At 46.9% G+C, this 26768-nt stretch overlaps 1 protein-coding gene across 4 annotated transcripts in view; it reads right to left on the bottom strand.

Annotated features, from left to right (window-relative positions):
- The window catches only part of gria4a (glutamate receptor, ionotropic, AMPA 4a), a 54407-nt gene that overhangs the window by 9032 nt on the left and 18607 nt on the right, over positions 1–26768 (bottom strand). For all 4 annotated transcript variants that reach the window (XM_086143627.1, XM_086143625.1, XM_086143628.1 and 1 more), the window contains exons 6-15: positions 24941–24994; positions 24588–24746; positions 21252–21419; positions 20699–20803; positions 19952–20062; positions 15274–15480; positions 13842–14057; positions 13559–13719; positions 3735–3933; positions 177–424 (exon numbers count right to left, since the gene is read on the bottom strand). In XM_086143627.1, the coding sequence (XP_085999753.1) occupies positions 177–424; positions 3735–3933; positions 13559–13719; positions 13842–14057; positions 15274–15480; positions 19952–20062; positions 20699–20803; positions 21252–21419; positions 24588–24746; positions 24941–24994 (1628 nt within the window). The remainder of the gene's footprint in view (positions 1–176; positions 425–3734; positions 3934–13558; positions 13720–13841; positions 14058–15273; positions 15481–19951; positions 20063–20698; positions 20804–21251; positions 21420–24587; positions 24747–24940; positions 24995–26768) is intronic.

The raw sequence follows: 26768 nt of genomic DNA, 5'->3' as shown, positions 1-26768 counted from the left end.
ACGTAGTGGCCCATCAGGGGGGACACATGGACGGGTGAGGGCTTCCACGTGGAGGTTGGAGGAGATAAAAAGGCACAGCAGGGTAGGTGGAATATCGCAGCAATAGTACAGTACTTCCTGTTTTTTTTTTTTTTCTTCTTCTTCTACTGCCGCTATTGTTACAGTATTCCACCTACCTTAACTGTGAGCCTTTGGGCGTGGCGATGCCGTAGCCTTTGGAGTCCAGGTTCCCCCCGACTTTCATGGTGTCGCAGGGCTTTCGCTGCTCCGTGTACTCGTTCATGGTGGACTCCAGCAGGAAGGCGTACTTCCCCTTGGACTTGCGCACCCGGGCCACGCCCTCTGCTGTGGTCTTGGTGAAGACGGTGGGCTCGGCGGACTTCATGTACGACCACATCTTCTCGTACACGGCTATTTTGGATCTCTGGGCGGCGAGAGGAGAGTGGAGAGGTTAAGGGGAAAAAGGGGGGTTGCATCTTTTCATTAGAGGTGGTGATTTATGGTCTCGGGAAACGCAGCATCCCAGAAGTGGCAAATGAGTTTGATTGGTCCACCCATCGACTGACGATTGAAATGGTTTTCTCAATGTCATCAGTGATTATATTCGATTTAAGTGGAAACGGTGTGTATTCATCTGCAGCAGAAAGTAGTCCCCACCCCTTCCTGAACACAATGTCTTATTTTTGGCAGTAAATGCTTTTTAAAGAAGAATTTAATAAGAAGACCCCTTGATTGGCTGACAACTGAAATGAGTTAATTTAAGAGATTTTTAATGCTAAATAATTTAGAAATATATAAATAATGATTATTTAATAAAAATTAAATTAATAAAGATAAACGAGAAAATTAAAAAAAACATAACAATTATTTGAAGTAGAGCCCAATATTGATTCATCTTCTGATCAGGAGAAGGGAGACTCATCGATTGACATTAAATTAAGGGATTAATTCCTACTTAATAAATAAATAATTTTAAAATATATATAAATATTGATTATTTCATAAAAAGAAACATACAAAATTCAAAAATAAAAAAGAAACAAAAATAAAAATAAACAACAAAATTAGACATGTACATTCACATTTTCTTGAAGTGGTGCAACATATTGATTAATCCCCCGATCAATAGACTGGAGACCCATTGATCGACCAACTATTTAATTTTTTTAACAACATGAGTGCTTGATATCGATTTCAGCGGAAACAATGTGTCTTCATCCGCAGATGGAAGTAGTCCCCACCCCTTTGTGATCACAATGACTTACTTTACAAGATGGCTTTTTTTGGATGCTCAATATTTTCAAGTAATAATTATTTCATCAGAATAAAATTGATTAAAATTAACAAGAAGATTATTTATGTACTTTCATATAATTTGCCTGATATTTATTAATCCTTTGATCAATAGACTGGAGACCCAAAAAAATGTTTTTTTTTAATGACATGAGCGCTTTTTATCATGATGAGCAACTTAGGAGATCATTTTTTTGGATAAATGATTAAAAACAATATAGAAATGTATTAATTAATAAAAAAAAATCATTATTATACATACATATACATGTATATATACATGTATATGTGTGTGTGTGTGTGTGTGTGTGTTTGTGTGCGTGTATATATATATATATATATATATGTATATACACAAACACACACATATGTATACAGTATATATATGAATTATGTTTTTTAGGTCAATTGAAATATTGGATAAATAATGATAATTTGATACAAATAAATGAGATTTAGACAAATATTCACTCTATTTTATATAAATTCATATATATATATACATATATACACACACACACATATATATAATATATATATAATATATATATATATATATATATAAAAAAAAATATGAATTATTATTTATATGAAATATGTAATTATCAGTTCTGTCTAGATAAATCTGGGAGGAAGTGAAATCACCATAACAAAATCCAGGCTATTAAAAAAGAAAGCAAAACCAAAACAAGTTGTACTTTCTTTAATTCCTGCGATTTTGTGTGTGTGTGTGAGAGAGAGAGACGTGTGTGACAGATGTTACCCCCCCTACAATGATGGGGGGGTTCAGTCAAGCTCATTGTCTAACAGCATTTCTCTTTTCACATCATTCAGATGTTTCTGATCATCCATCCATCCACCAATCCATGCATCTATCTATCTATCCATCCATCAGACTATCCATCCATTTGTCCATCCATCCATTCAATCATTTGTCCCTTCATTCCCCTGTTCTTCCATTCATCCATCCATCCATCCATTTACCGTACATCCAACTGCTAATCGGCCCATCCCTCCAACATCCATCTGTCACAGTACAATACGGCCCCTCTCCTCCACCGGCAATGATGGGGACCATGTGCCCTCTCGCTCTCACACACACACACACACACACACACACACACACACACACACACACGCACACACACACATACACACACACACTCACATGTGGTCTGGCCTCGGATGTACGGACGACAGACAATGCGGATTGTCTCGGATTCTTTAACAATGACACTGTGTGTGTGTGTGTGTGTGTGTGTGAGTGCATGTGTGTGCATGAGTGTGTGTGTGTGTGAGTGTGTGTTTCACGCCTGGCTTGACCTTCGAGCAGCCACGAGAGGAAGAGCGCTGTAACACACGGGCGCTACCGCACAAATCACCCTGTGCGCTGTGTCCACATGCAGTTAAGTACACATACATGCACATGGGTCAACACACACACACATACATACACACACACAGATAATTAATGGTGGTGATGAATCCCCCTCAGCTGTGGGAGTAAATTGCTTTTTCACCCTCCACAGATTCCAGCCTGCTCGTTATGCTGATGATGCCAGAGCTGCTCACAGAAGCACAAATCTTCTGCACGCCGCCGCCGCCTTTCTAAGTCTTCACAATCACATACACACATCTCTTCATGTGTGTGCACGCTGCCCAGCATGGCGGGATTTCGTGACAAATCAGATTTCTGTTTGTGTGTGTGTGTTGTGGTAGTAGGTCAGTGGGTGAAGGTGTTGCGCATGCCCCTTTTTCACCGCCACTTCCTGTTTAGTGGCGGATGCCCTCTCTGATTTTGTTTGTCCCATGACTTTTGTCTGAACTGTCTCTGAATGCAACCCCATTTTTTTTAAATACTCAAGAAGTCTATTTTCCCAGCTGATGAAAATGAAAATGCCAGGCATGTATATGTATGTTTTACCTGTATAATAACACATTACGACAACTCTATTTTCATTCCTGGTTCATGATGCCATCAAAAAAAATTCTAGAGTTGTACAGTTATACCTGTATAATAACATATTATAACATGTGTTATTAAACAGGTATAACTCATGGACTATTTGAAGGTCAGACGCATCTTTGGATTCCGATTTGCTGAAATTTCCCATGACTATTGTCCAAACTGTCCCTGAATGCAACACCATTTTTTTTCCCAATGGTCAACATCCAAATTCCAGATATTTGTATTTATATCTGTGTAACAACACTTATAACATGTGTTATTAAACACGTAGAACTGTTTGAAGGTGGGATTCTCCTTCGGATTTTGGCTTATTGGATTTTTTTCTGGAAGATTTCCTCTTTTCATTACATTTCCTGTTCACTTCCTGGTTGCTAAAAATGAAAAGTTTTGTTGCCGCAGCGCAAAAAGTGGAAGGGAAGATTTATGGTAACCAGAAAACTACATGCATAATGCATCGCCCCAGTGTCCCTACCCTGAAGAACTCCTTGGTGGAACCCGAGTCCAACGTCCCGTAGGCGATCTCTGTCTGCTTGGCTAGGTCCTCTGCGCTCTCGATGGGCGACACCATCCTCTCCACCGTGAGGAAGGCGGCAAGGTTGGCCGTGTAGGAGGAGATGATGATGAGGGTGAAGAACCACCACACGCCGCCGACGATGCGCCCGGACAGAGAGCTGCGACACACACAGACACCGGTCAGCGTCTTTAAAAGCAGCGGTAGGAATAACTGTGTGTGCGTGTGTGTGTGTGTGTGTGAGTGTGTGTGTGTGTGTGTGTGAGAGTGAGTGTGTGAGTGGGTGTGTGTGTGTGAGAGTGGGTGTGTGGGTGTGTGAGGGGCCATGACCCCTGACTGGATGGCAAAAAGCGACTCGTCATTTATGTCATTTAAAAGGCTGTGTCCTCATAATCCTCACACAGACACACACACACACACACACACACAAACACACACCAATGCATTGGCATTTCCACAAAGTACAGTTACAGTAACTGTCACAATAAGTTAGCACTAAAGTGTGTGTGTGACACACACCCACACACACCCACACACACACAGACACACACACACACACACACACACACACACACATGCACTTCCAGAGCCAGAGAAATGGCAAAGGATTAAATAGGAAATGGCTTTATGGAGGGTAGAGAGGTGTGGAGGTCTACTGAGGGCGACGGTGGAGGTGAGGCTGGAGGTCTGTGGAGCTGAGGTTTGTAGGTATGAAGGTGGAAGTCTTCGGGGTCGAAGGTGGAGGCCTCTGAGGGTAAAGGGTAGAAGTCACTGGAGGTGATGGTGGACCTCTGTGGCATTGAGGATGAAGCTTGTGGAGGTGACGGTGGAGGTCTGAGGAAGTGAAGGGTGAAGGTGAGGCTGGTGAAGGGTGGAGGTCTGGGGAAGTGAGGGTGGAGCTGAAGGTGGAGAGCTTTCAGGGCTAAGGGTGGAGATCTATGGGATGACAGGTGGAGGCTTTTGGATCCCTGGTGGAGGTTGCTGGAAGTAACTGCGGATTTCTGTGGAAGTGAGGGTGGAGTGTAGGTATGGGGGTGGAAGTCTATGGGGGTGAAGGTGAAGGCCTGTGAGGGACAAGGGTGGAGGTCACTGGAGATGATGGTAGAGCTCTGTGGCATTGAAGATGAAGTTTGTAGAAGTAAGGGTGGAGGCCCTCAGGGGTTAATGGTGGAGGTGTGTGGAGATAAGGGTGGGAGTGTTCGGGCTGAAAGGTGGAGGTGAGGGCGGAAGTCTATGGAGTTGAAGGTGATCCTGCTCCAGGCACCAGGTTGCCGTGGCGACACCCAGAACTTAGAGACAAGCGTTCAACTCAGACGTCCTGAACAACATTAGATTACTGGAGGGGGGTGGGGGGGTGTCTTCTGTTCGTAACAGTGAAGATGTTTGAAGGACTGAGAATGGAGAAGGAGGATGGAGATGGAGAGAGAGCGAGAAAATTGGATGTCTGGCCTTCAACCACCGCGTAGAACGTGTGTACCTCCTGGAGGTGGAGGAAGCAGATCTTTATTCAGATTACATTGTGTGTATCTGTGTGTGCATTTGTGTGTGTGGATCTGTGTGTGTGTGAAAGCGTTGTCCTTGGTTCTTTTACTTGACGTGTGTGTGCGTGTCTGGTCTCGGTGTGTGTGGTCTGAGTGTGTGTGTGTGTGTGTGTGTGTGTGTGTGAGTGTGCGTGCATGGCCATGTATCATCCATGATGGCCGACAGATTGCCTTTCCGATCGTTTGTGTGAAAGATTAATGGCAGCTGTACCACACACACACACACACACACACACACACACACACACACACACAACTCTCGCTCACTCTCTCTCTCTTTCTCTATCTCTCACACACACACATCTCTCTCTCTCTCTCACACACACACACATACACACACACACTTCCCACTCCTGAGAGAGGGCGGCCCTTCCAGTTTGTGAAAAGAGGGATTCCCCCTGGCTGGTTGGCTACTGTTAGCAGTTGCTCAGCTAGCGGGGGTTACTGTGGAGTTGTATTCCAAGGAGCTAGCACGCTCCATGGTGGGCTAACGGCTTCGCATCAGGGCAGGAATAGAAGGCACCCCATTTGTAGTCTGTAGCCGTTAGCTAGCCTGCTGTTAGCTTGCCTGATGTTACCTAGCCTGCTTTTAGTTAGCCTGATGTTAGCTGTCCTGCTGGTATCTAGTCCTGTATTTGCAACCCTGATGTCAGCTAGCCTGCTGTTTGCTGTCCCGCTGTTATCTACCCTGCTTTTAGTTAGCCTCCTTTTAGCTACCCTGCTGCTATCCAACCTGCTTTCAGTAAAGCCTTTTTATTTGGTCTTCTGCTATCTAGCCATCAATTAGCCAACCCTGCTCTCACTTAGCTTGCTGTTATGTAGCCTGATGTATCTAGCATGCTGTTAGCTAGGCTGCTTTTAGTAAGCCTGCTGTCATCTAGTCTGCTATTGACTAGCCCGCTGTTATCTAGCCCCCTTTCAATCGCCTGCTGTTATCTAGCCTGCTTTTAGCTCACCTGTTGCTAGCTAACCTGCTGATACCTAGCCTGCTTTTTTTCTAGCCTGCTTTCAGCCATTAGATGCTGCTAGCTGGCCGGCAGTCTGAATCCCCCAGTCATTAATCTGAGCATTCCGATGCCTCCTGCTTTCGTTTAACTTTTGACATCTCAATGGCAATGGAAGAGGAAGCCATCAATTCCCGTTATGTGTCGGAGGAGTGATGAAAAAAACGTCTCAGCACCAGGTTGAGCCGCGGCGGAGCTAACGGCCCCCTCAAACAACTGGGCACGAATCCTAAGCGCATGGGCCAGTCAGCCAATCCGTACAGACCCGCCCACAGTCACGACAATGACAAGGGTGAGCGGGAAGCGGGCCAAGATGGCTGACCACCAAAAGTTCGGAGAGGGGGAACGCCGCACTCTGAACCTGAAGTGAACCTGAAGTCATGCCCCGGATGTGACGCTAGCGCCTACGCTAACTCAGCTGCAAGGCAACTGGCAGTGCCTTCGCTGACGCATCGGAGCGGAAAACAAAAACAAAGGCAACAGAGTCTGTTACCATGGCGACCATCATTTGGCCGATAAAGAAAAAAAGAAAAGCTTCCTGTGAAAACCTCCAACGCAGTTGCACCGGACATCATTGGCGGCACGGAAGCGAAAGTCATGGAGCTCTGAGGAGATCCATGGAGATGGTTTTCCTCCCTGGGTTCTCCCCAGTTTTTCCATCTCCTCCCACAGCCAGTGGGTTTGTTGATGACTAAATAATTCATAGGTGTGGATGAAAGGGTGAATGGTTGTATGATTGACAGGTGACCCGAGCAGGTTAAGCCCCGGCCCCCAAAAGGTGGACAATAGCCTCACCTTAGAGATGATGGAGGATGAAGGGGAGGATGAAGCGAGAAGATAGAGGAAAGATGGAGGGAAGATGGAGGAAGGAGATGAAGGAGGAGAAGAGGCGCCACCTTAGCCTTTCACTACTGCCATTAGATGGATCTGTTGTCAACATTAACTATGGACCTGCACGCATGCACACACACACACACACACACACACACACACACACACACACACATACGGCTGTAATTTCAGCATTGTATTGATGGCGAATGATCTCATCCCTTTGAGAACTTCTCTGGTGGTCAGCTGACACCCCCTCCTCACAAACACACACGCACACACACACACACACACACACACACACACGCCTCCCATCTGTCTGCTTCCACTTAGAAACAATAGACACACACACATACACACCAATGAAAACAAAAACCCAGACTGAGGAATCTCAAGGTCACACTGCGGCCGCCGCCCCGCAGGAAGTCACAGCTGGTGAGGAGGTGTGTGTGATTGGGGGTGGAAAAAAATGGCCGCCGGTTTAATGAGCAGGTGCTCGGTGAACACGGGCGACGGAAACATGGCCGCCCAGTTACACTGCAGAGACGACTGCAGCAGGAAGACACGCACCCACGCAGCATACCAATGCAACACACACACACACACACACACACGCACACATACACACACATGGACCGCCTGATGGATGCCAGCAGGCCTCATCGTGGAGGATGGGCGGGGGGGAATGTGAACAGGAAAGGAGAAGTGTGGATTTTAATTAGAGGAAATGGTTCGATTGGTTGTTTATAAATAAATAAATAGATGAAACAAATAAATGAAATATAAGTAATTAGAAATAAAATAATTGTATATTTATATTATTAATAATACAAGCAATTTTAATAAAGGAATAGATTTAAATAAATTATTTGATAGATTAAAATGAGTAAATCAATGAATAAGTACAGAGGTAAATAGATCAATATATTTAAAGTAATTAAAAAAATGATAATATAATAAAAGTGATATTGATAAATAAATTGATTAAAATAAATACGTTGATAAATGAAGGGATAGATAGATAGAAATCTATGATTGATTAAAAATGAATGGTAAATAAATAAATAAAACAAAAATAAATAAAACAAATCAATTAATCTTCTCCTTTCGGCTTTTCCCTTCAGGGGTCCCCACAGTAAATCAATCTTCTCCATCTAACCCTATTCTCTGTATCCTCCTCTCTCACACCAACTACCTTCATATCCTCTCTCATTACATCCATAAATCTTCTCTTTGGTCTTCCTCTAGACCTCCTGCATGGCAGCTCCAATTCCAGCATCCGTCTACCAGTACATTCACTATCCCTCCTCTGTACATGACCGAACCATCTCAGTCGGCTTCTCTGACCTTCTCTCCAAAACATCGAACATGTGCTTTTCCTCTGATAGACTCATTCCTGATCCTATCCATCCTGGCCACTCCCAAAGAGAACTTTAGCATCTTCATCTCCTTTCTTCTCACTTCCTTTCTTTTCGTCATTGTAATTGTTTTCAGGCCTTTCAGCATGGCTGGTCTCACCACTGTCTTGTACACCTCTCCTTTCATTCTGGCTGATAGTCTTCTATCGCATTGTACCCCTGACACTTTTCTCCACCCATTCCAACCTGCTTGGACCCGTCTCTTCACCTCTTTTCTACACCCCACGTACTGAAATCCCCCAATTTCTTGATCTCAACTCCCCGTAGCCTCACCATTCCACCTGGGTTCCTTTATATTCACATTCATATACTCTGTCTTGCTGCGACTAACTTTCATTCTTCTCCTTTCCAGTGCATACCTCCACCTCTCTAGATTTTACTCAACCTGCTCTCTGTTCTCACTACAGATCACAATGCCATCTGCAAACATCACGGCCCATGGAGATTCCTGTCTTACCTCATCTGTCAGCCTGCCCATCGCCACTGCAAACAAGGGGCTCAGAGCTGATCCTCTTATGCACCTTGAACTTCTCTGTTACCCTTACAGCACGCCTCACCACTGTCTCATAGCTATCATACATGTCCTGCACCAGTCTAACATCTTTCTCTGCAACTCCAGACTTCCTCATACAGAACCTCACAGAGTTCCTCTCTTGGCACCCTGTCATATGCTTTTTCTAGGTCTACGAAAATGCAGTGCAGCTCCCCCTGGCCTTCTCTGTACTTCTCTATTAGCATTCTCAAAGCAAATACTGCATCTGTAGTACTCTTTCTAGCCATGAAGCCATACTGCTGTTCACAAATGCTGACTTCTGCTCTTAGACTAGTTTCCGCTACTCTTTCCCGTAACTTCAGTGTATGGCTCATCAACTTTATCCCTCTATAGTTGCCGCAGTTCTGCACATCCCTCTTATTCTTAAAAATGGGCGCCATCACACTTTTCTCAATTCCTCCGGTATCTTCTCACTCTCTAAGATCCTGTTGAATAATCTAGCCAGAAACTCTACCGCTGCCTCTCCTAGACACTTTCCCTCAGGACCAACCTCCTTTCCAGTTTTCATCCTCTTCAGTGCCTTCCTCACTTCACTTTTATGAATCTCTGCTACTTTGTGAGCTACAATAGTCACCTCCTCCACCCTTGCCTCACCTTCAGCTCTTCAAAGTACTCTTTCCATCTTCTCATCACTCTTCTATTATCTGTCAATACATTTCTCCTCAATCACGCAGACCTGTTGTACATCCTCTCCATCCTCTTCATGTATATACTCCTGTACTTCCTAATTCCACCACCAAGTCTCCATATCTACTTTCTTTCTTGATGAAACACCAACTACTCTCCTACCTGTATCCCTGATAGTTGTCCAATCATCTGGAAGCTCTCCCTGACCACCCAGAGCCTTTCTCAATTCCTCTCTGAAAACTATACAACACCCCCCCTTTTTCAGCTTTCACCACTTTGTCCTCTGCTCTGCCTTAGTCCCCTTGATCTTCCTTGTCACCAGAGTCATTCTACAATTCACCATCCTATGGTGTCTGGTTACACTCTCACCTGCAACTACTTTGCAGTCACTGATCTCTTTCAGGTTACCTCGTCTATACAAGATGTAGTCTGCCTGCGTGCTCCTACCTCAGCTCTTATAAATTACCCTATGTTCCTGTCTTTCCTGGAGAAAAGTGTTCACTACAGCCATTTCCATCCATTTGCCAAATCTACCACCATCTGTCCCTCTGCATTCCTATCCTGTATACCAAATCTGCCCATCAGTTTTCTACACCTCTATTGCCTGTACCAACATACCCATTGAAGTCTACTCCACTCCATTACCACTCTTTCATCTCAGGGGATATTCTGCATCACTTCATCTAGCTCATTCCAGAACTTCTCCTTCTCCTCTAACTCACATACCACCTGCGGGGCATAGCCAATAACAACACTGAGCATCACACCTTCAATTTCCACTTTCAGACTCATAAGTCTATCTGACATTCTTTTCACCTCCAGAACATTTCTCACAAACTCCTCCTTCAGGATAACATAATTTCTCTTCCTGTCAGTACCATGATAGTACAACTTAAAACTGCTCCTAAGCTTCTAGCCTTACTTCCTTTCCACCTGGTCTCCTGGACGCACAGTATATCCACTTTCCTTCTCTGCATCATGTCAACCAACTCTACCTTTTCCTGTCACACACCTAATATTCAAAGTCCCTGCTCTCAGTCCCACAGTTTTGCCTTTCCTCTTCTCTCTCTGCTTCCAAACATGCATTCCTCCTTTCCCTCTTCGATCCATAGTAGCCCAATTTCTACTTGTACCCTATAGGTCATAAGAACCAATGGCGGTCGTTGTTAACCGATCAGGTATGAGATCATTAGGTTTGATTTGCATGTTTGGTTTTGGCAAGTTTTACGCCCTTCCTGACATAAGCCTCTGCAATTATCCGCGCTTTGGACCACCTCAGGGAGACACTGGGCCGTACCACCCTGAGGAAGTAATAAGTAAATAGGTAAATAGATAGATATATGAAATGTAAATCAATGAGTAATTAAAAATAATGATAATATAAAAGTAATATTAATAAATGAATGGGTTAAAATATATAACTTGATATATAAATTAAAGATATTGATTGGTTAAAAATGAATAATAAATAGATTAAAACACAAAAAAATCAATTAATAAATCAAAAAATAAATAGATATATATGAAATATATATCAATAAAGTGTCCATCCATCCATCCTCATCCGGTCATCCTGCACCCAGGGTCATGGGGGATGCTGGCGCCTATCCCAGCTGACATCGGGCGAGAGGCAGGGTACACCCTGGACTGGATGCCAGTCAATCGTAGAGCCACATAAATGGACAAACAATCATTCACTCACTCAATCATTCAGGGCAATTTTCCGCATTTTTTCCAATTAACCTGCATGCTTTTGGATTGTGGGAGGAAACTGGAGAACCCGGGGGAAACCCATGCAGACACAGGGAGAACATACTCCACACAGAAAGGTATTGAACCAGGATCCATCGTGCTGTGAGCCCGAAGCGCTAACCACTGCGCCACCGTGCGAACAAATGAGCAGGTAAACAAATAAAGGTTGTGAATCGACCCACAGCCAAATGGATACATGGAAAGATTAAACAATCAATGGAAACTGTAGGATAAAATTCATATCTTCACGCAGAATGTCATAGACCTTCACTGTCTGATCTGGCTCCTCAATTCACAGCTGGAGGCGTAGTTTGTCCAATTAGAGGAGTGGCTGCAGAGCTGAATCTGAATTCAGCTGAGATTAGGAGAGACTGAGGACCCTCCCTAATCCAAGGGACTTAAAAGACATATATGATAGAGTGAAGGACGGGACGAAAAAAAAAAATATATATATATTTTTATGTATAAAATACACTGTACTAAATGAATTAGTTATTAATTAAATTAACTAACTCAATAACTAATTAATGAAATTAAATAATTTACTGGTTTAAGATTGTCTGAATATTATCTGACATGCGACCGCTGTAATCCTGGAGTTGGATTACAGTAAATCACCAGCAGGATTGCAGGTAGTTTACATGGAGAACACACGCACACATGCACACACATACACACACATACACACACATGCAAACACATATACACATACACACATAGATAACACACACACTCATACACACAAGGTGGAACATATTTTTTGTTGAGAAAGGACACACTCTGTGTGTGTAGGTGTGTGTGCGAAGTGAACATGAGGTGTGCTCTGGGCATCCACTCTCACACACACACACACACACACAAACACAAGCTTTCACGCGTGCACACACACAAACTCACACACGTACACACGTCGTTTATGTCAGATGCATTGTTGTGTCGTACCAGAGGGGCAGGGATTTGCCAGGGGAACGAGTTCACGATGGGCGGCAGAGGGGAAAAAAAAAAAAAAGGGAAAATTCCTTCAAAATAAAAGCCTGCCTTGGGCCGCACACACCGCCACTAGCGCCACCTCCTGTGCAGTCCGGCTAATGCTAACTAGCCGGACACTGTGCTACTCTCCTGCAGCAGGGGCAGCTGGGAGCTCCCTTGTGTGTTTCAGTTCCACCTTTTTATCACACACACACACCCTGCTAACCTCCTTCCAGTCATCGTCTATTACCCCCCACCCCCCCAGCCCCCTCAACGTTGCTCCAGAAAAGGTCTGGAGGATGGCGTGGATGAATATTTCACGACGGGCGCATTCTGGGCCTATCAATAATAAAATGCCATTTTTTTTAATGAATATTCTAAAAATACAGCCGGACTCGGCATCTGCAGCACCGTTAAAGATTCATGCATGCATCGCAAACCGCTCTGGTCTGACGATGCGGTGCACACAATCGGCCGCCGGCCGATGGCTGTGTCTGTGAGTGTAGTCTTTACACTCTCGGTGTGTGCGTGTGTGAGTGTGTTTTGCATGCGTGAGTGGATTTCGGGCTTGGTTCTGATCGGTGCTGCGAAAAAACAACAAAAAAAAAAAACGGCGCCGGGAAGACCTCCGCAGCAGCTGAGTGCACGTGTGGAAATACACACAGTCCAGTTTACGCACAGCTTTTCCTCAACCAACTGTGGGTTTCCTTCGTCTGGGGCTTTCATTTTGTCTAATCAGGCGTTGAAGGCCACTTCCTGTGGCCCCCATTGGGACTTCCTGTTGCGTGGGGCGTGTGGGGAGGGCTGTCAATCACATCCATTTACGACAAAGACGTTTTATTTAGAAAGGTGAGCAGAGGCCACATGGCTGAGCGGTGTGTTTTCTATCCAGGTGCAGTGTGTGTGTCTGTACGTGTGTGTGTGTGAGTGCTGAGAGAGCATCTGCATGGAACCGAGATTATTCTCTAGCATAGCCATGGTCAGCTTCAGCAGACCGTGAACTGCTCCCCCCTCTGGTGGAATCAAGCTTGACGACACCTCTGCGCACACACGCACACACACACACACACACACACACACAAGGGCTCACCGCGGTGAGATGTCACAGCCCTGTTGCATGAAGGCCCCGAGCGAGAACCACAGCGAATTGAAGATACCGAACTCGTTGGGGGGTTGGTCGGTTGGACCTTGCTCAGCGGCGCCCTCTTCTGGCTCCTCGGCGTGCCACTCGTACGGACTGAACCGGCTCACCTGTGGGTAACAAAAGGGGCCGGGGCCAAAAAAACCACCTGGGGTATAATAAATGCTTAAAAACAGTCTCGGTTATATCCTGCTTTGTATAACCGAGAAATAACAGTGTAATAACATCTCACCAGGAAGAGGACCACGCTGACACCGATGTAGGCAAAGACGATGCACATCCAGATCTCGTAAGCCAACGGGTCCAGGAAGGAGAATACACCCGGCTTGGACTTCTGAGGCTTCTTGATCATAATGGAGATTCCCAGGGACATGAAGGGCTTGGAGAAGTCGATGACCTCCTCCCTCACCAGGGTGATGGTGAGGGGCGCCACGGCAATCTCCGCCTTCTGCAGACAGACGGATGAGAAGGTGTCAAGAACATTTGCTCACTGCTCTGGCAACGCGTGGGGAGGGTTTTATTGTGAAGGGGCCGTGACATCTGCGGCCTTGGAGCAAGGGATGAAGAATGAGAAGGTCCTTAGAGGAGCTGCGTGGAGGTGGAGGTGGAGGAGAAGGTGGAGGAGAGCGTGGATTGGTGCCGCTGTGGGTCAAACGGCCGCAAACAATCCTGATTTAGCTCCTGCTGTGTCACCTTCAGCTGCAGATACCGTTGAGCAGGCACACACACATACGCGTGCGCACGCACACACACACACACACACACACACACACACAAACGGTATCCGACACCATCTTCTGCGGTTCTGAAACTTGCCACTTGAAATCAGCAGATAATCTCCGTGCAAAGGTCCCCTGATCATCCGTGGCGGAGAACATGGAAACCCCCCCATAGAGAATGTTCACCAGGACCCTGGTTCCACATCTGGGAAGGTCCCTCAGATGTTCTGCACGGAGCAGCTCCACGGCTCTCGGATGCTGTGGAGCACCAAAGCTGTTACGGTTCCATCAGAATACGCGCTCACGTTGACCACGTGTTCTTTTCTGCTACCTGATGAAGGCCACATTTCGGGTCTTCACATTATCGCCACATGGATCTCCTGCCTGAAGTGTACACAGGAGGCTGGAGCCAATCAGAATGCACCATTAGGTAAGGGGCGGGACTTAATCAATCACTGATGTCCAACTTTTCACACCACAACTTTTCATCTACAACTTCCTCTTCACGTGAAAGCTTTTGACTGTGCGATGAACATGGAGAACCCAGGCAGGAGAACATTGAGGTTCCACGAAGAAAGTGCCCTTGGAGTAGCATGGACAATCAACATGGAGAAGGAGCGAACCCAGGAGCAGGAGAACACGTGGAGAGAGGACATTCAGTGAACCACAAATCAGAGAATGTGGGGGTTCCACAGAGAAAGGGCCCTGGAAGGAGAACATGGACTCTCAAGATGTAGAGAACCCAGCTCGGAGAAATTGGAGGTTCTACACAGAGTGAATCCAGGTAGGAGAACCTGGAGACAATCCAGGCAGGATATCACAGAGGGGGCAGAGGCAGCAGAAGATGGAGACTCCACACAGAGCAAAGTAAACCCGAGCGCAGAAGGTTTTTGAGATGTACCTCTCTGTGTCCAACGCCCCAAAGTAGAAGATAACCCCACTCACCCCGTAGACCAGCTCCCCCACCATGCCGTTCCAGATTTTGGTCTCGGGGTCTCGGGCTCCGTACTTTCCATCAGGGACGATGGAGATCTTGTACTTGATCCCGATGTGCTTGGCGATCTCCGAGGCCAGGTCCACGCAGTAGCCCTCATACTGCTCATTCCCCTCGTACATCTCCCAGTTCTTCTTTAGCATCACGTATGGACCCTCCTGGAGGTCAGACACACGTGCACACGCACACACACACACACACACACACAGACACATGAATACGACAGGACAGGAAGGAGAAGCAAAACCTTGCCAAGAAAACGATGTGTGTATGAGTGTGCGTGTGTGTGTGTGTGTGTGTGTGTGTGTGTGTGTGTGTGTGTTGTCCAAATGCATTTTCTTAGCATGCACACGCACGGGCACACACACACACATACACACACACACACACACACACACACACACACGCACACACAGACAAACACACACACTTATGCAAAACCACTCACACATACATACATCAATACACTGGGACAGGAAGGAGAATGAACACCTGGCTAAGAAAAGGGTGTGTGCATGTGTGTGTGTGTGTATGCAAAAAAAAGCATCAAGATGACAAACACACACACACACACACTCAAGCAAACACACAAACAAACACACACTCAGACTCAAACCCACACATAGTCATACATAAATGCACACAGACACAAACACATTTGCACACAGACACACATGTACATATGCACACATGCAGACATACACAAACACACATGTGCACACACGGAGACGGGCTGTTTGATTGACAGCTGGGGGTGTTGGGCTCCATTATGCCCGAGGCTGTTTCGCCCCGTAATCCAATTTAGCAAAGCCTATTAAAACGCCGCTGGGAGTTTTTTAAACGGTGGAATAATCTCATCCCGTTAATCTCACGTGCTTTATGATATCCAAGCCCCCCCCCCCCCCCCCCCAAGTACCCACCCTTATTACGCCCCAATACCCCCCTGGCTTAGAACCAGGCAACTGGGGTAATTAAACAAAACACTGCTGGTATAAAGCAAACAAACAAATGAATGAAGAACAAAACAGGACGTTGATTGATGGTGGCAACCCGTCTTGCGCACATTGATGTGCGTTTTTGTTTTTCATCGAGGAGTAAGATCTGGGTTGGACACACACACACAGACACACACACACACACACACAAACACGCACTGGCAGTTTCCAGAAATCCGCTTGGAATTTTACAAAAGCTGAAAGATCAGATCCGACACCAGCGGCCATGACAATACAAAGCTGACGAATGTTTGAAAAATAAATGAAAATCAAAACATATGAGTAACACAGCACAGAGAGATGGCTGCTGCAAGTGAGGAGAAGGGGCAGGGGATCCACGGATTTTGAAGTACTCGCTGGACATCCATTGTGCATCGACAGAAGTGTTCACTATTAAAGTGCACGGTAAAGTACTTTAAGTCGTCGCTTTGGTATAATGACGACACGAGTCATAGTTCAAGCTTTTTTTTGAAAATCAGCAAAAAAGTCAACCTGAGTCTGTACAGAGTTTAGTTCTCTTGTACAAATCCTGGTTCACTTTTTAATGGTTTTCAAAAAAGCTTGCAAATACGACTCGGGCCATTATTTGATGCATGTGAAACAAAGAAAAGAAATCTGCCAGTTTACGCTCTAAAGCTCTAAAATGAAGATCTGGAGCTCTTTTATTGAACTTTTCCCATTGATTTACGATGCTGTTAAACATCTCGTTCACAGAAAAAAAGTACCTGTTTGGGAATAACTTCCCGTTATCCTAGTACACAAAAGTACTTTTCTATTACAAATACCACCAGGATGAGTGTCTCTTGTTAACAATCCCGCACTAACGAGTGGAGCAGGATTCAATCACCAACCAGAATAGAATCACACACCATGATGTCATTGTTAACTTTTGCAACCTGCTGTTTATTGGCCGGTTTCGGATCATTACTTGTTGATTATTGATCTGATCAGAATTATTTACAGACAACAGCTTGGGAACACCCCCTCTCCCCCAACACACTTGAGTTCAAGGAGCCAATCAGGGCTGATGCATGGGAAAGAGGCGGGGCTTAACCTGGACCAGTCACCTGTCAATCATGTCGAGGTGTACAACCATTCTCCCTCTCATTCACACCTAAAGACGCTTTACTTCCTAATTTTATTTTGTTTAGTATTTAACTACTGGAAATTACTTTCCAACCTGGTTTGTCCTTAGGTGGAGGAAGCAGGGTGAGGAAATTCAATTATCTATTTGTTTGTTGGCTTCTGGCTCTTCAACCAAGCACCAGTGGTCCTCCAAAGGATCATGAAGGAGAAGGTGAAGATGAAGATGAAGAAGAAGAGGAAAAAGAGGCAGCGTCTCCCAGGTTTACGCTTGGCTTTTTCATGTTTTTAAAAGGTTAAGTGCTTGAAATCCATGCGACTCTGCACAGACACACACACAAACACACACACAAACACACACACACACACACACACACACACACACACACACACACACACACACACACACACACACACCAGTGGGATGCCTGTCAAGAGTGATACTCTTTCACTTTAAAGCCTCCTTAAGGTTCCTTATCGGTTCGCCCCAGATGCCATTGTCTCGGCGTGACGCTTAGAACGCCGGCGCCCCGCTCATGCGCGCTCGACGTCAGTGCACGTGTTCAGCCCTGGCGGGGGGGGGGGGGCAGCTAAGCTCCCAGGAGAGGAGGGGTAATGGGACCAAAGATCAGCAGATTGGATGGTGAAAAGAAATAAGGGCACAGGTGGGAGAACACAGGAGAGGCCAGGGAAGGATGAGGAGGGCGGGATGGAAGGGAGGGGGTAAATGCGGAGGTGCATTAAAGTGTGGGGGGGTAAACAGAAATTACAACATAGGGAAAACTGGGAAGGAAGGGAGAATAGGGCCGGGGTGGAAAAGACAATGTGAGTGGGAAAATGAGTGATAGAGGAGGAGGAAGAGGGGGGAGGAAGAAGAGGAGGAAGAAGAGGTGGAGGAGGAAGAGGAAAAGGAAGAAGTGGAGGATGAGGAGGGGAAAGAGGAAGAGAGGAGGAGGGGCAGCTTTGAGGAAGCAAATGGTTCAGGCTGATAAGACATGAAATACTTCATACTCCTTTGCCAAAAAAAGGCAAAGGAGTCGGGGGGTGGAGAAGGTGCAAAAGGCTTCCCTCAGAAGGAGAACAAAAAGAAAGAAGAGTTTGCCGACTGCTGGGATGTTGAATAGGGGGGCAATCATTTACCATTCATCCTTTAATCATTCATTCCTTCATCGTTGCTAACCCCTGACACTTCGCCCGCTGATGTTCTCAGCTAAGACGAGCTGAGCAGATCATCTCAAATCCAGGGTGCATCCATCCTCCGTAGTATAACTCAAAGTAATGGAGTACTAATAGTACTCTGTGGTATTGGATTACTGGATGTGGTGACCTGAGCAGCAGGTCTTCCACCACCCGGGGCCGTATTCTCCTCACAGGTGAGCTCAACTCTTGGATTGATGATGTAATCTCCCCGTTTTTCCCGGCAACCGGCACGACATCACGCCCCGGGAAGCGAAGCTACGTCATCATACAGCCTTCGCATCCGCCGTTGTCTTTGTGATGCTTTAGCTACATTGTTAGCAGTGAAAGCTAAATGGGTCAGATGTTCGGAGGTGGACTCGTTCATTCATGGTTATCGTCATCATAGGGTCCATATGGGGCCAGAGCCAATCACAGCTGTCTTTGGGCCAAGGGGCGGGGTTTAATCTTGTCGGGTCATCTGTCAATCAAGGGGTCAACTGTCAATCATAGTGTCACCTGCCAATCACAGGGTCGCTTGTCACTCAGAGTTAACCGTCAATCACCACTCCACATCACAGGACATCCAAACATTCACCCTCTCATTCACGCCTACAGACAATTTAAGAGTCTCCAATGAACTTTTTTTGGCCTGTGAGGAGAAGGATGGAAAATATGGAGAGAACCCAGGCAGGAAAACGCTAAGAGAACCCCCACAGAAAAACCACTGCCATGGTCTTCACAACCAGAAACAAATGGATGAGCCCATGATTGACAGTCTTTGTCCAGTTCTCTGTCTTTATGGGGTTTCACTTGTTCATTCGGTCTATGACCCTTTCTTCTTCTCCCGCGCGGGATCAGTGTGGCAGCGGAGGCTTCTTCTTCACCAGAGGCTGCAAAGAGGAGGAGGGGGCTGAGCCATGGTGTCCCCGGGTCAGCGCCATCCACACACACACACACACAGACACACACACACATTCCTTGTTTGGAGTTTAAATTGGCCTAATTGGCGGCGGGCGGGCAGGCGATCATGTTTCGGCGCCGCGCTCAGGGCGGATTCTGCCCCCCTAATGATACATTAGCGTAAAACCCCTCCCAATACACACACCCTCTGCCCAGCTTGAGAGCCGCCATCTTTGTTTTTGTTTTGTTTTGGAACATGATATAAGTCCCAGCTCTTCGATCCCGGGGTTGTTTTTGGGCAGAAGTGCGCCCCCTTCTGGACACGAAGGGAGCAGACGTCTCAGTGACGGCTCTGCGCTCACAACCCCCCCCCCCCCCCCATTAGCATCCCTCGTGGTAAGCTTGGATAGTCAGATCGTCTCAGATGGCTCCAGAGCAACGAAGAAGTAAACAAGAGCCAGAGGCACATTACCATGATGGTGGTCACCACGACGGTGCGGTTCTCCATGGCTGAGCTGTCATTGGACAAGGCGTTCTCATTCTGGACCAGCACCAGCTTGTCGATGTCGTTCCAGTATCCGATCTTGGAAAAACAAAGTGAGGAGGATTAAATCGACGACAGCGAATGGGTCCTTCGTGTACAGCACTTTGCGGTTTGGACGGGGATGTTTTCCGGCTCAATCCCAGGTGACCCCGAGGCCTCCTAGGGCCTCTCCATTATCTTCCTTGTCAGACGATGGGACCTCCTTAACTGACTCCTTTGAGTCGAGGACATACTACAAGATGTTTTGCCCAATCAGCACCAGTAGGTGCTAGCTTTCGGACAGTAGTTGTGGCTAGTTTAGTGACAATGGGTATGACTAGTTGGGGACAGTGAGGATGACTAGTTGGGGATAGAAACTTGTTAGCATGTAAGTGGAGCATAGCCAACCCAACCTCAGTTGTTGTCTATCAGTGTGCTTACTGCTTACACATGGCCAGAATTGGGCCAATGAGAAAAAGGAGGCAGGACACAGGAAGTAGCATCAGAAGAGGACAGGAATTAGCGTGAATATGAAAACAACGATGGTGGGCAGCCGAACTGGATTACACTCATGGAGGACAGTGCAGATTGCTGTGCTAACAACAGCCAGCCGTTTGTCGGCCATGTTTGTTTACCCTGTAAACTCCGAGTCCAGGTCATATTATCATATTGTCCTCGCGGGTGCCAAGCGCCTACCTTCCGCGGCCCGTTGCTCCTCAGCTCAAACACGTCCATGGTGTAGTTGATCCTCCGGCCGTAGTGGTCGAACTGGATGTTCCCTGTCAGGCCCTGAATCCGCACCTACAGGGAACCAGAGGGACGTAAACACAAACAAGAAACAAGACCGGGTGGAGGAAAAGACCTCCGATTCATGTGGGAGAATGATGCTGAACAGGAAGCACATCATATTTCGAAGTTCTAACAGACCCTTCCAGAATTGACCAGTCATACAAGCGAGTAGGTACTGGAATCAGGAAATGGTCTGGAAGGAGAATACCAGTACGCAGACGGAAGTTAAGGCAAGTACTAGTACTGTGTAATAAACTAAGATCTGGGCTTTCATATGCAGGCTGTGCTTTTATTTTGGAAAGCCTGCTGTCACAGGAAAGTTTAAATCTTGTTATCTGGCTCAAGGGATGCTCAAGTAATTCAATCTCTCGATTATTATGATTTTATATGCATATGTATAAATGCACCTATCAATTAGCAGCAATTAGCGTGAACACACCAAACTGTGGAACATACAAACCTGCTTGAGTGCCCTCTCCATGTCTATTCCTTGGTTCCATGGAGCGGCGGGATTGGCCAGACAGTCGCCAGCATTGCCCCGTCTGCTGATGTCAATTTTCTGCCGCCGGAGAGTCCGGAAAGCCTCGGCCATCACAAGTACACCGTCGTACGTCAGAGAGGAAGTGTACTGATGATGGTGTGGAGAGAAGACGGAGAAGACGGAGGACTATCAATAATATTTTGTCACAGTCCAGAGAAAAGAACAACTAAAGCCACAAGTGACATCCCTCACTAAGAAAAGGATACGAGGAAGGGTTGAATCTGGCAAAGGCCGGAAACAAAAACCACAAGCTGGGAGGGTCAACCTGGAATTGTCTCAAAGGGAAGAAAAAGTTCTAGCTGTCTTTGGAGACAGTGTTTGAAGGTGGGGTCAAAGGTCACAACTAGCATGGAAGCCAATCAGGACACCCTGGACACGGTTGGCTTATTTACGTGCGGTTTACGTTGGGGACAATGCAGGACAGTTAAGGGTACGACTAAGTACTAACAAGGAGACGGTCTGGAAACGGGCCGAGAAAGGCGGTGCTACCACCCTGCAGGGGGTTTGGACGTCCTGACCAACAGAAGAGAGATCCAAATCATCTTCACAAGTCACAGGTCTTCACACATTCACAGGTCTTCACAAATTCATTGGGATATTCATGTTAAATCCCATGGAGGCCTGACAAGCACAGCCACCAGGTAATGCACAGATGGAGTAAAGTGATATGATTGGGGGGGGGCTGTCTGATGGGGGCTTTGGCTACGTTTAGCTAGAATGGTTCAAACTCAATTTTCCGCCCAGCCAGCTCTCCTCAGTCAATTACAAACATTTTCCAAGGGATCGGCTTCCCCAGTGGTCCAACATTTAAATCCAGCTGGGAATAGATTTCCTTGAATGGTCGCATGAATATGAAAATTATGCAAATCTAATGCTAACGCCTTTGAGGAGTTTGACCGAAACCCAGCTCGACGCCCGAGGGAACATTCCCGACAAGCATTTTGGGCCGCCAGAAGAAAATCTGAGCATTAAACTGAAGGATATTTCTGATGGCTGGTCACCGCCTCACACCAAGCCGGCTCTCGCTTCCCTTTTGGATTCTCTCTGCGAGTTCTCCCAGCGTTCTCCCGCCTGGGTTCCCCCTATGCTCTCTTGTCTGGTCTCTGTACCTTGAGCAGGTACTTGACCTGGGTTCTCTCCAGGTTCTCCTTGTCCTTCCCACAGTCCAACAACAATCAGAAAGTTCACTGAGGACTGAATTGTCCATATGTGCAAAAGAGAGGGTGAATGGCTGGATGATTGACTGCTGACCTGTCCAGGTTAAGCCCCGCCTCTTCCCCCAAAGGACCGCTGGTATCGGTACCAGCCATATCATCATGCTGAACAATGGGTGTAGCAATGAACAAATGAATGAATGAAAACATTCTTCGAAAAACAAGTGGCAGCGCTGCTTTAGGGTCTTTGTAAGACACCTTCAGAACTCAAGACAGGGGATGAAAACATATCAGTTCTCTAATGAAACACTCACAAGTGCCCGTCACGGAAGAGGTCATCTAACAAATTCATTAGAAGCAGCAGAATGCGCAGTGGGAGTGGGGGGAACGCAAACCCCCACCCCTCTACCCCAACCCCCCCTTGGACTCCCGGACAGAGGCTGTCAAGTTTGCAGCGGAGCCGCCGTCGCGACGCAGCGGAGTCCAGAGGCCAGATGAAGCTCGCCGGCAATCTGCAAGATGTTTCCTCTCTAACAGGCCTGGAATGGGTTGTTATTTCTCCACTTTCGTTCCCCGCTTTTATTCCTCCCCCCTTAAAACCCCTCGCCGTCGAGCATCTCGGCAGGCGGCCAAAAAATGACGACAGGAACCAAAGGGGTCGGCGGACATCTTGCGTCAGGGAGGAAACACATCCCGGCGGCAGAGGGATCTAAATTGGCCCTGAGGCTGTTGTTATTTGTGTTTGGCGGCGCGGCTAGCATCTGCGGCGGTGGCTAACACCAGGGGGAGCCAGAGCTAGTTCTCCTGGAACGTACGGAGGATACCTCTTCTGATTGGCTGCATCTTCTTTACGGGCGCTGAAAGGTCAGAATGGAGTCCCTGTCCCAGGTGAAGGAAGTAGAACATCTGGGGAGAGGAGGTGGACGGTGGTCACGTGGCGATAGGGAGCACTGCAAGGGAGGGTGGTGAGGAGGGTGGAGCTGAGGTAGGAGGCGAAGATCTTGATGATGTTCCAACTCTGTTGGTGGAACACCTGGTTCACATGACCCAAAGATCGAAAACTCATTCACAAAGAAGGATGAGTTTGACCCCTAAAGGTGGCAGGGCTTAGCCGTATGTAGCCTCTGCGGACCTCTATAGTCTATAGAACTGATCATGTGCTCAGGGGCGAGATCATACACTTGGGACAGAAGGTGGGGTTGAACACAAGTGGGTCAGCTGTCAATCACAGTTTCAGCTGATAATCATAGTTTCACAAGGCCTTCACTAGAGATATTCACTCTGTCATTCCCACCAACGATTGCGGACTTTGGGTAGGAGCAAGGAGAACCTGGCGAGAACCCAAGCAGTAGAGCATGGAACAGCTCTGCTTGCCTTCATGACGAGCACCGGCCTCTTTGTTTCCATGACAACCACAAACAACATGCCAGAGTGCTGCTCCTTCACTTCTTTCCACGGTATGCTTGTCAGATCCATTAGCTAGCACTGAACGGAGGATGCAGCTGATGGGGGCGCCGCTGGAGGCGTTTTGTGGGAGACGATACGGGGGTGGGGTGGGGGTGGGATCCGACTCGACCAATTAGGATTCACGTCAGGGGTAAAAACTGAAACCGGCGATTAACCAATGAACTCTGATCCCCGGCAAATAACAACATGCCATTAGGAAAGACTTGTGGTGATGTGATATGTTGTTGTTGCTAATACATGTATGTGTGTGTGTGTGTGTGTGTGTGTGTGTGTGTGTGTGTGTGTGTGTGTGTGTGTGTTGCTGCGCCGTCCGTGGCCATCAGCTGCGTGCTGCTGCCGACGCACTTTGAAGGCGAGGGTGAAAAGGTGGCTAAGGTGAAAACTGCATTCCCATAATTGGAGCTGGTTTTCAGCTTGCGTCAGCGTAAGAAAAATCTTAAAAATAACCTGCGCAGGGGCTCTTGCGCAGGTGTGTGAATATGTAAGCTGACTCGCCAGGAATTAGATGGATCCCAAACCCCTCTGTGATAGCGGAGCACTAATCACACCGCCCCCAAGGGGAGATGTGTTCCATCGACCTGGCGAGCGACGGTAGCCTGGGAGGTCGAGGTTTGGGGTGGGGCTTATCTCTCACCTTGGGCGGGCTCTCGGACCCGGGGTACTCCCTCTGGTCCAGTTTGTTCCAGCGCTGCATCAGTTTGATGACAATAGGCTTGCTGAAGTCCACCAGCTGGAAGCCGGTGACGTTAGCCCCGCCATGCATGAACCTCTCCAGGGAGATGTCCTTGAATCCCTGTGGGGGTGGGTAGCATTGAACGTAACGCAGCAGGTATTATTAAACATAATACCAGTAGAGGTGCTAGGGACTTGAACGCACCACTGTTAGCCTGACTACGAAGTCTAATGCAGCTAAGCTACGCAGCAACTTCTGTTCGAATTAGCATTATCATTAGTTAGCATTAGGATGCAAACAGAGTGCGGTCTCACCAGATTAGCGATGATATAATGGTAACCTTTCACATGCTTGCCAACGCTGACGGCCTGCAGGGAGAAAGAAAGACAAACAGTTGAGTGAGTTTTGCGTATTTCTCTCGCAGTATGGAGTACTTCCAGGACATACTTTGAGGGTGCACCAAATCCTCGTGTCTGAAGTACTATGTACTACACCAGCCTCCGTGTATAACTCGGAGTTAGCGATGCGCAGCCCACCGACGCCATCCACTTCCTGATTTGCTTTTTTTAGTTTTAGCTCAGTTAGCTTAGCATTCAGCCCAACACGCTAGGAAGTTGGAAAACAGCCTCCTGCTGACAGTCGTACTAGGACATTACAGGTTATGAGAAGTGCAGATCTCCAAGGGGAGGTGTGTGTGCGTGTGAGTGTGAGCTTGTTTTTGTGTGTGTGTGCGTGTGTGTGTGTGTGTGTGTGTAAAAACACCACACACACAAACAAACACACACAGTGTTATTAACCTGATATTATCGAGCAATGCCCTCTGTAATAACAGTGCTTCATCGATACACCAATGCTTGTATGTGTGTGTGTGTATAAAAGTATCATGCACACACTTTTTTAAAGTCATATGCACACACACACACACATGTGCATGCGTGCACCAATTCCCCTACTGCCTATGTCACTGTAATTACACTGTAATTATTAATTTCAGTTAGCACTGAAAATGTGGTTACGATGTGTTTTTATGCACACAGACAAACGGGCACGCGCACACGCATACATACACACACACCTATACATCTGCATTCCCCTGAGACAATGTGATCAAATTGACATAGGCAGTGTAATAACAGATTAAAAACACTGAAAGTTTCTGTACACACACACGCACACACTGATGGATTTACGATAAGTTGGTGAAGGCAAGGTGTGTTCGAGTAAGTGGAAGTACTGGATGTCCGCCGGTACTGCAGTTTCCCATGTACAGGAACGTGTCTGCAGTCTTGGAGTGTTTTTTTTTTCACCACGTCTCTATTTCAGACACTTCTGATCAAACGCCTCGTAGCATCAACTGAATTAACAAAACACTCACACTCTCTCAGTCCGCCTCGCTCTACGCGTCGCGCACACACACACACACACACACACGCAAACTCGTGCACGCCGCAGCTGGCTGGGCGCACAGACAGAGCAGCCTCTGTCTCAGATCAGGGACGCTTCCCAATGCCAGCGACTGCTGGGCCCACTGTGATGGGAGTGTGTGTGCGTGTGTTTGTATGTGTGTGTTTTGCGTCTCCGTCTGCTTGTTCATTCACCACAGAAGCGATGTAAGAAACAGACTGTGTCTGATTTTGTGTTTTTGTGTGTTTCAGTGGTGTCAGTGTCAGTGGAGACAAACTGTTTTTGTGTCACATGAACAATGCACCTGATCAATAATCATGTGTGTACTGTGTGTGTATGTGTGTACTGTATGTGTGTGTATGTGTGTGTGTGTGTGTGTGTTCGCCTTTGCTTCTTGCGTTTTCAGATATGAAAAGAAAGCTGACAGGCGGAAAAGCCTGTCTGGGACTGAAACTGAAAACACACACACACACACATGCACGCACACACACGCACCTCTGCCTCTGGTCAGAGCTTAAGTCACAACCATCAAGCAAAATGGACGATTTAATGAACTTTGTCAGGTGTAACGTGTGTGTGTGTGTGTGTGTCTGAGTGCATCAGTGGCTCCTGGACTTTCCCTGCAATGCACCAATCCAAGCTAACACCAGGACAAGAGTGGGGGTTTAACATGGTGAGGTCACCTGTCAATCAAAATGCCACCAATCAATCATTCAAATACATCCAACCATTCACCCT

Source organism: Fistularia commersonii, chromosome 3 (genome assembly GCF_037954325.1).
Source record: "Fistularia commersonii isolate RoL2024-O1a breed Wild chromosome 3, RoL_Fcom_v1.0, whole genome shotgun sequence".
Classification (NCBI taxonomy): Eukaryota; Metazoa; Chordata; class Actinopteri; order Syngnathiformes; family Fistulariidae; genus Fistularia; species Fistularia commersonii.
Note: the sequence above shows the minus strand (reverse complement) of the source record. Positions and strands in the feature narration are given on the sequence as shown.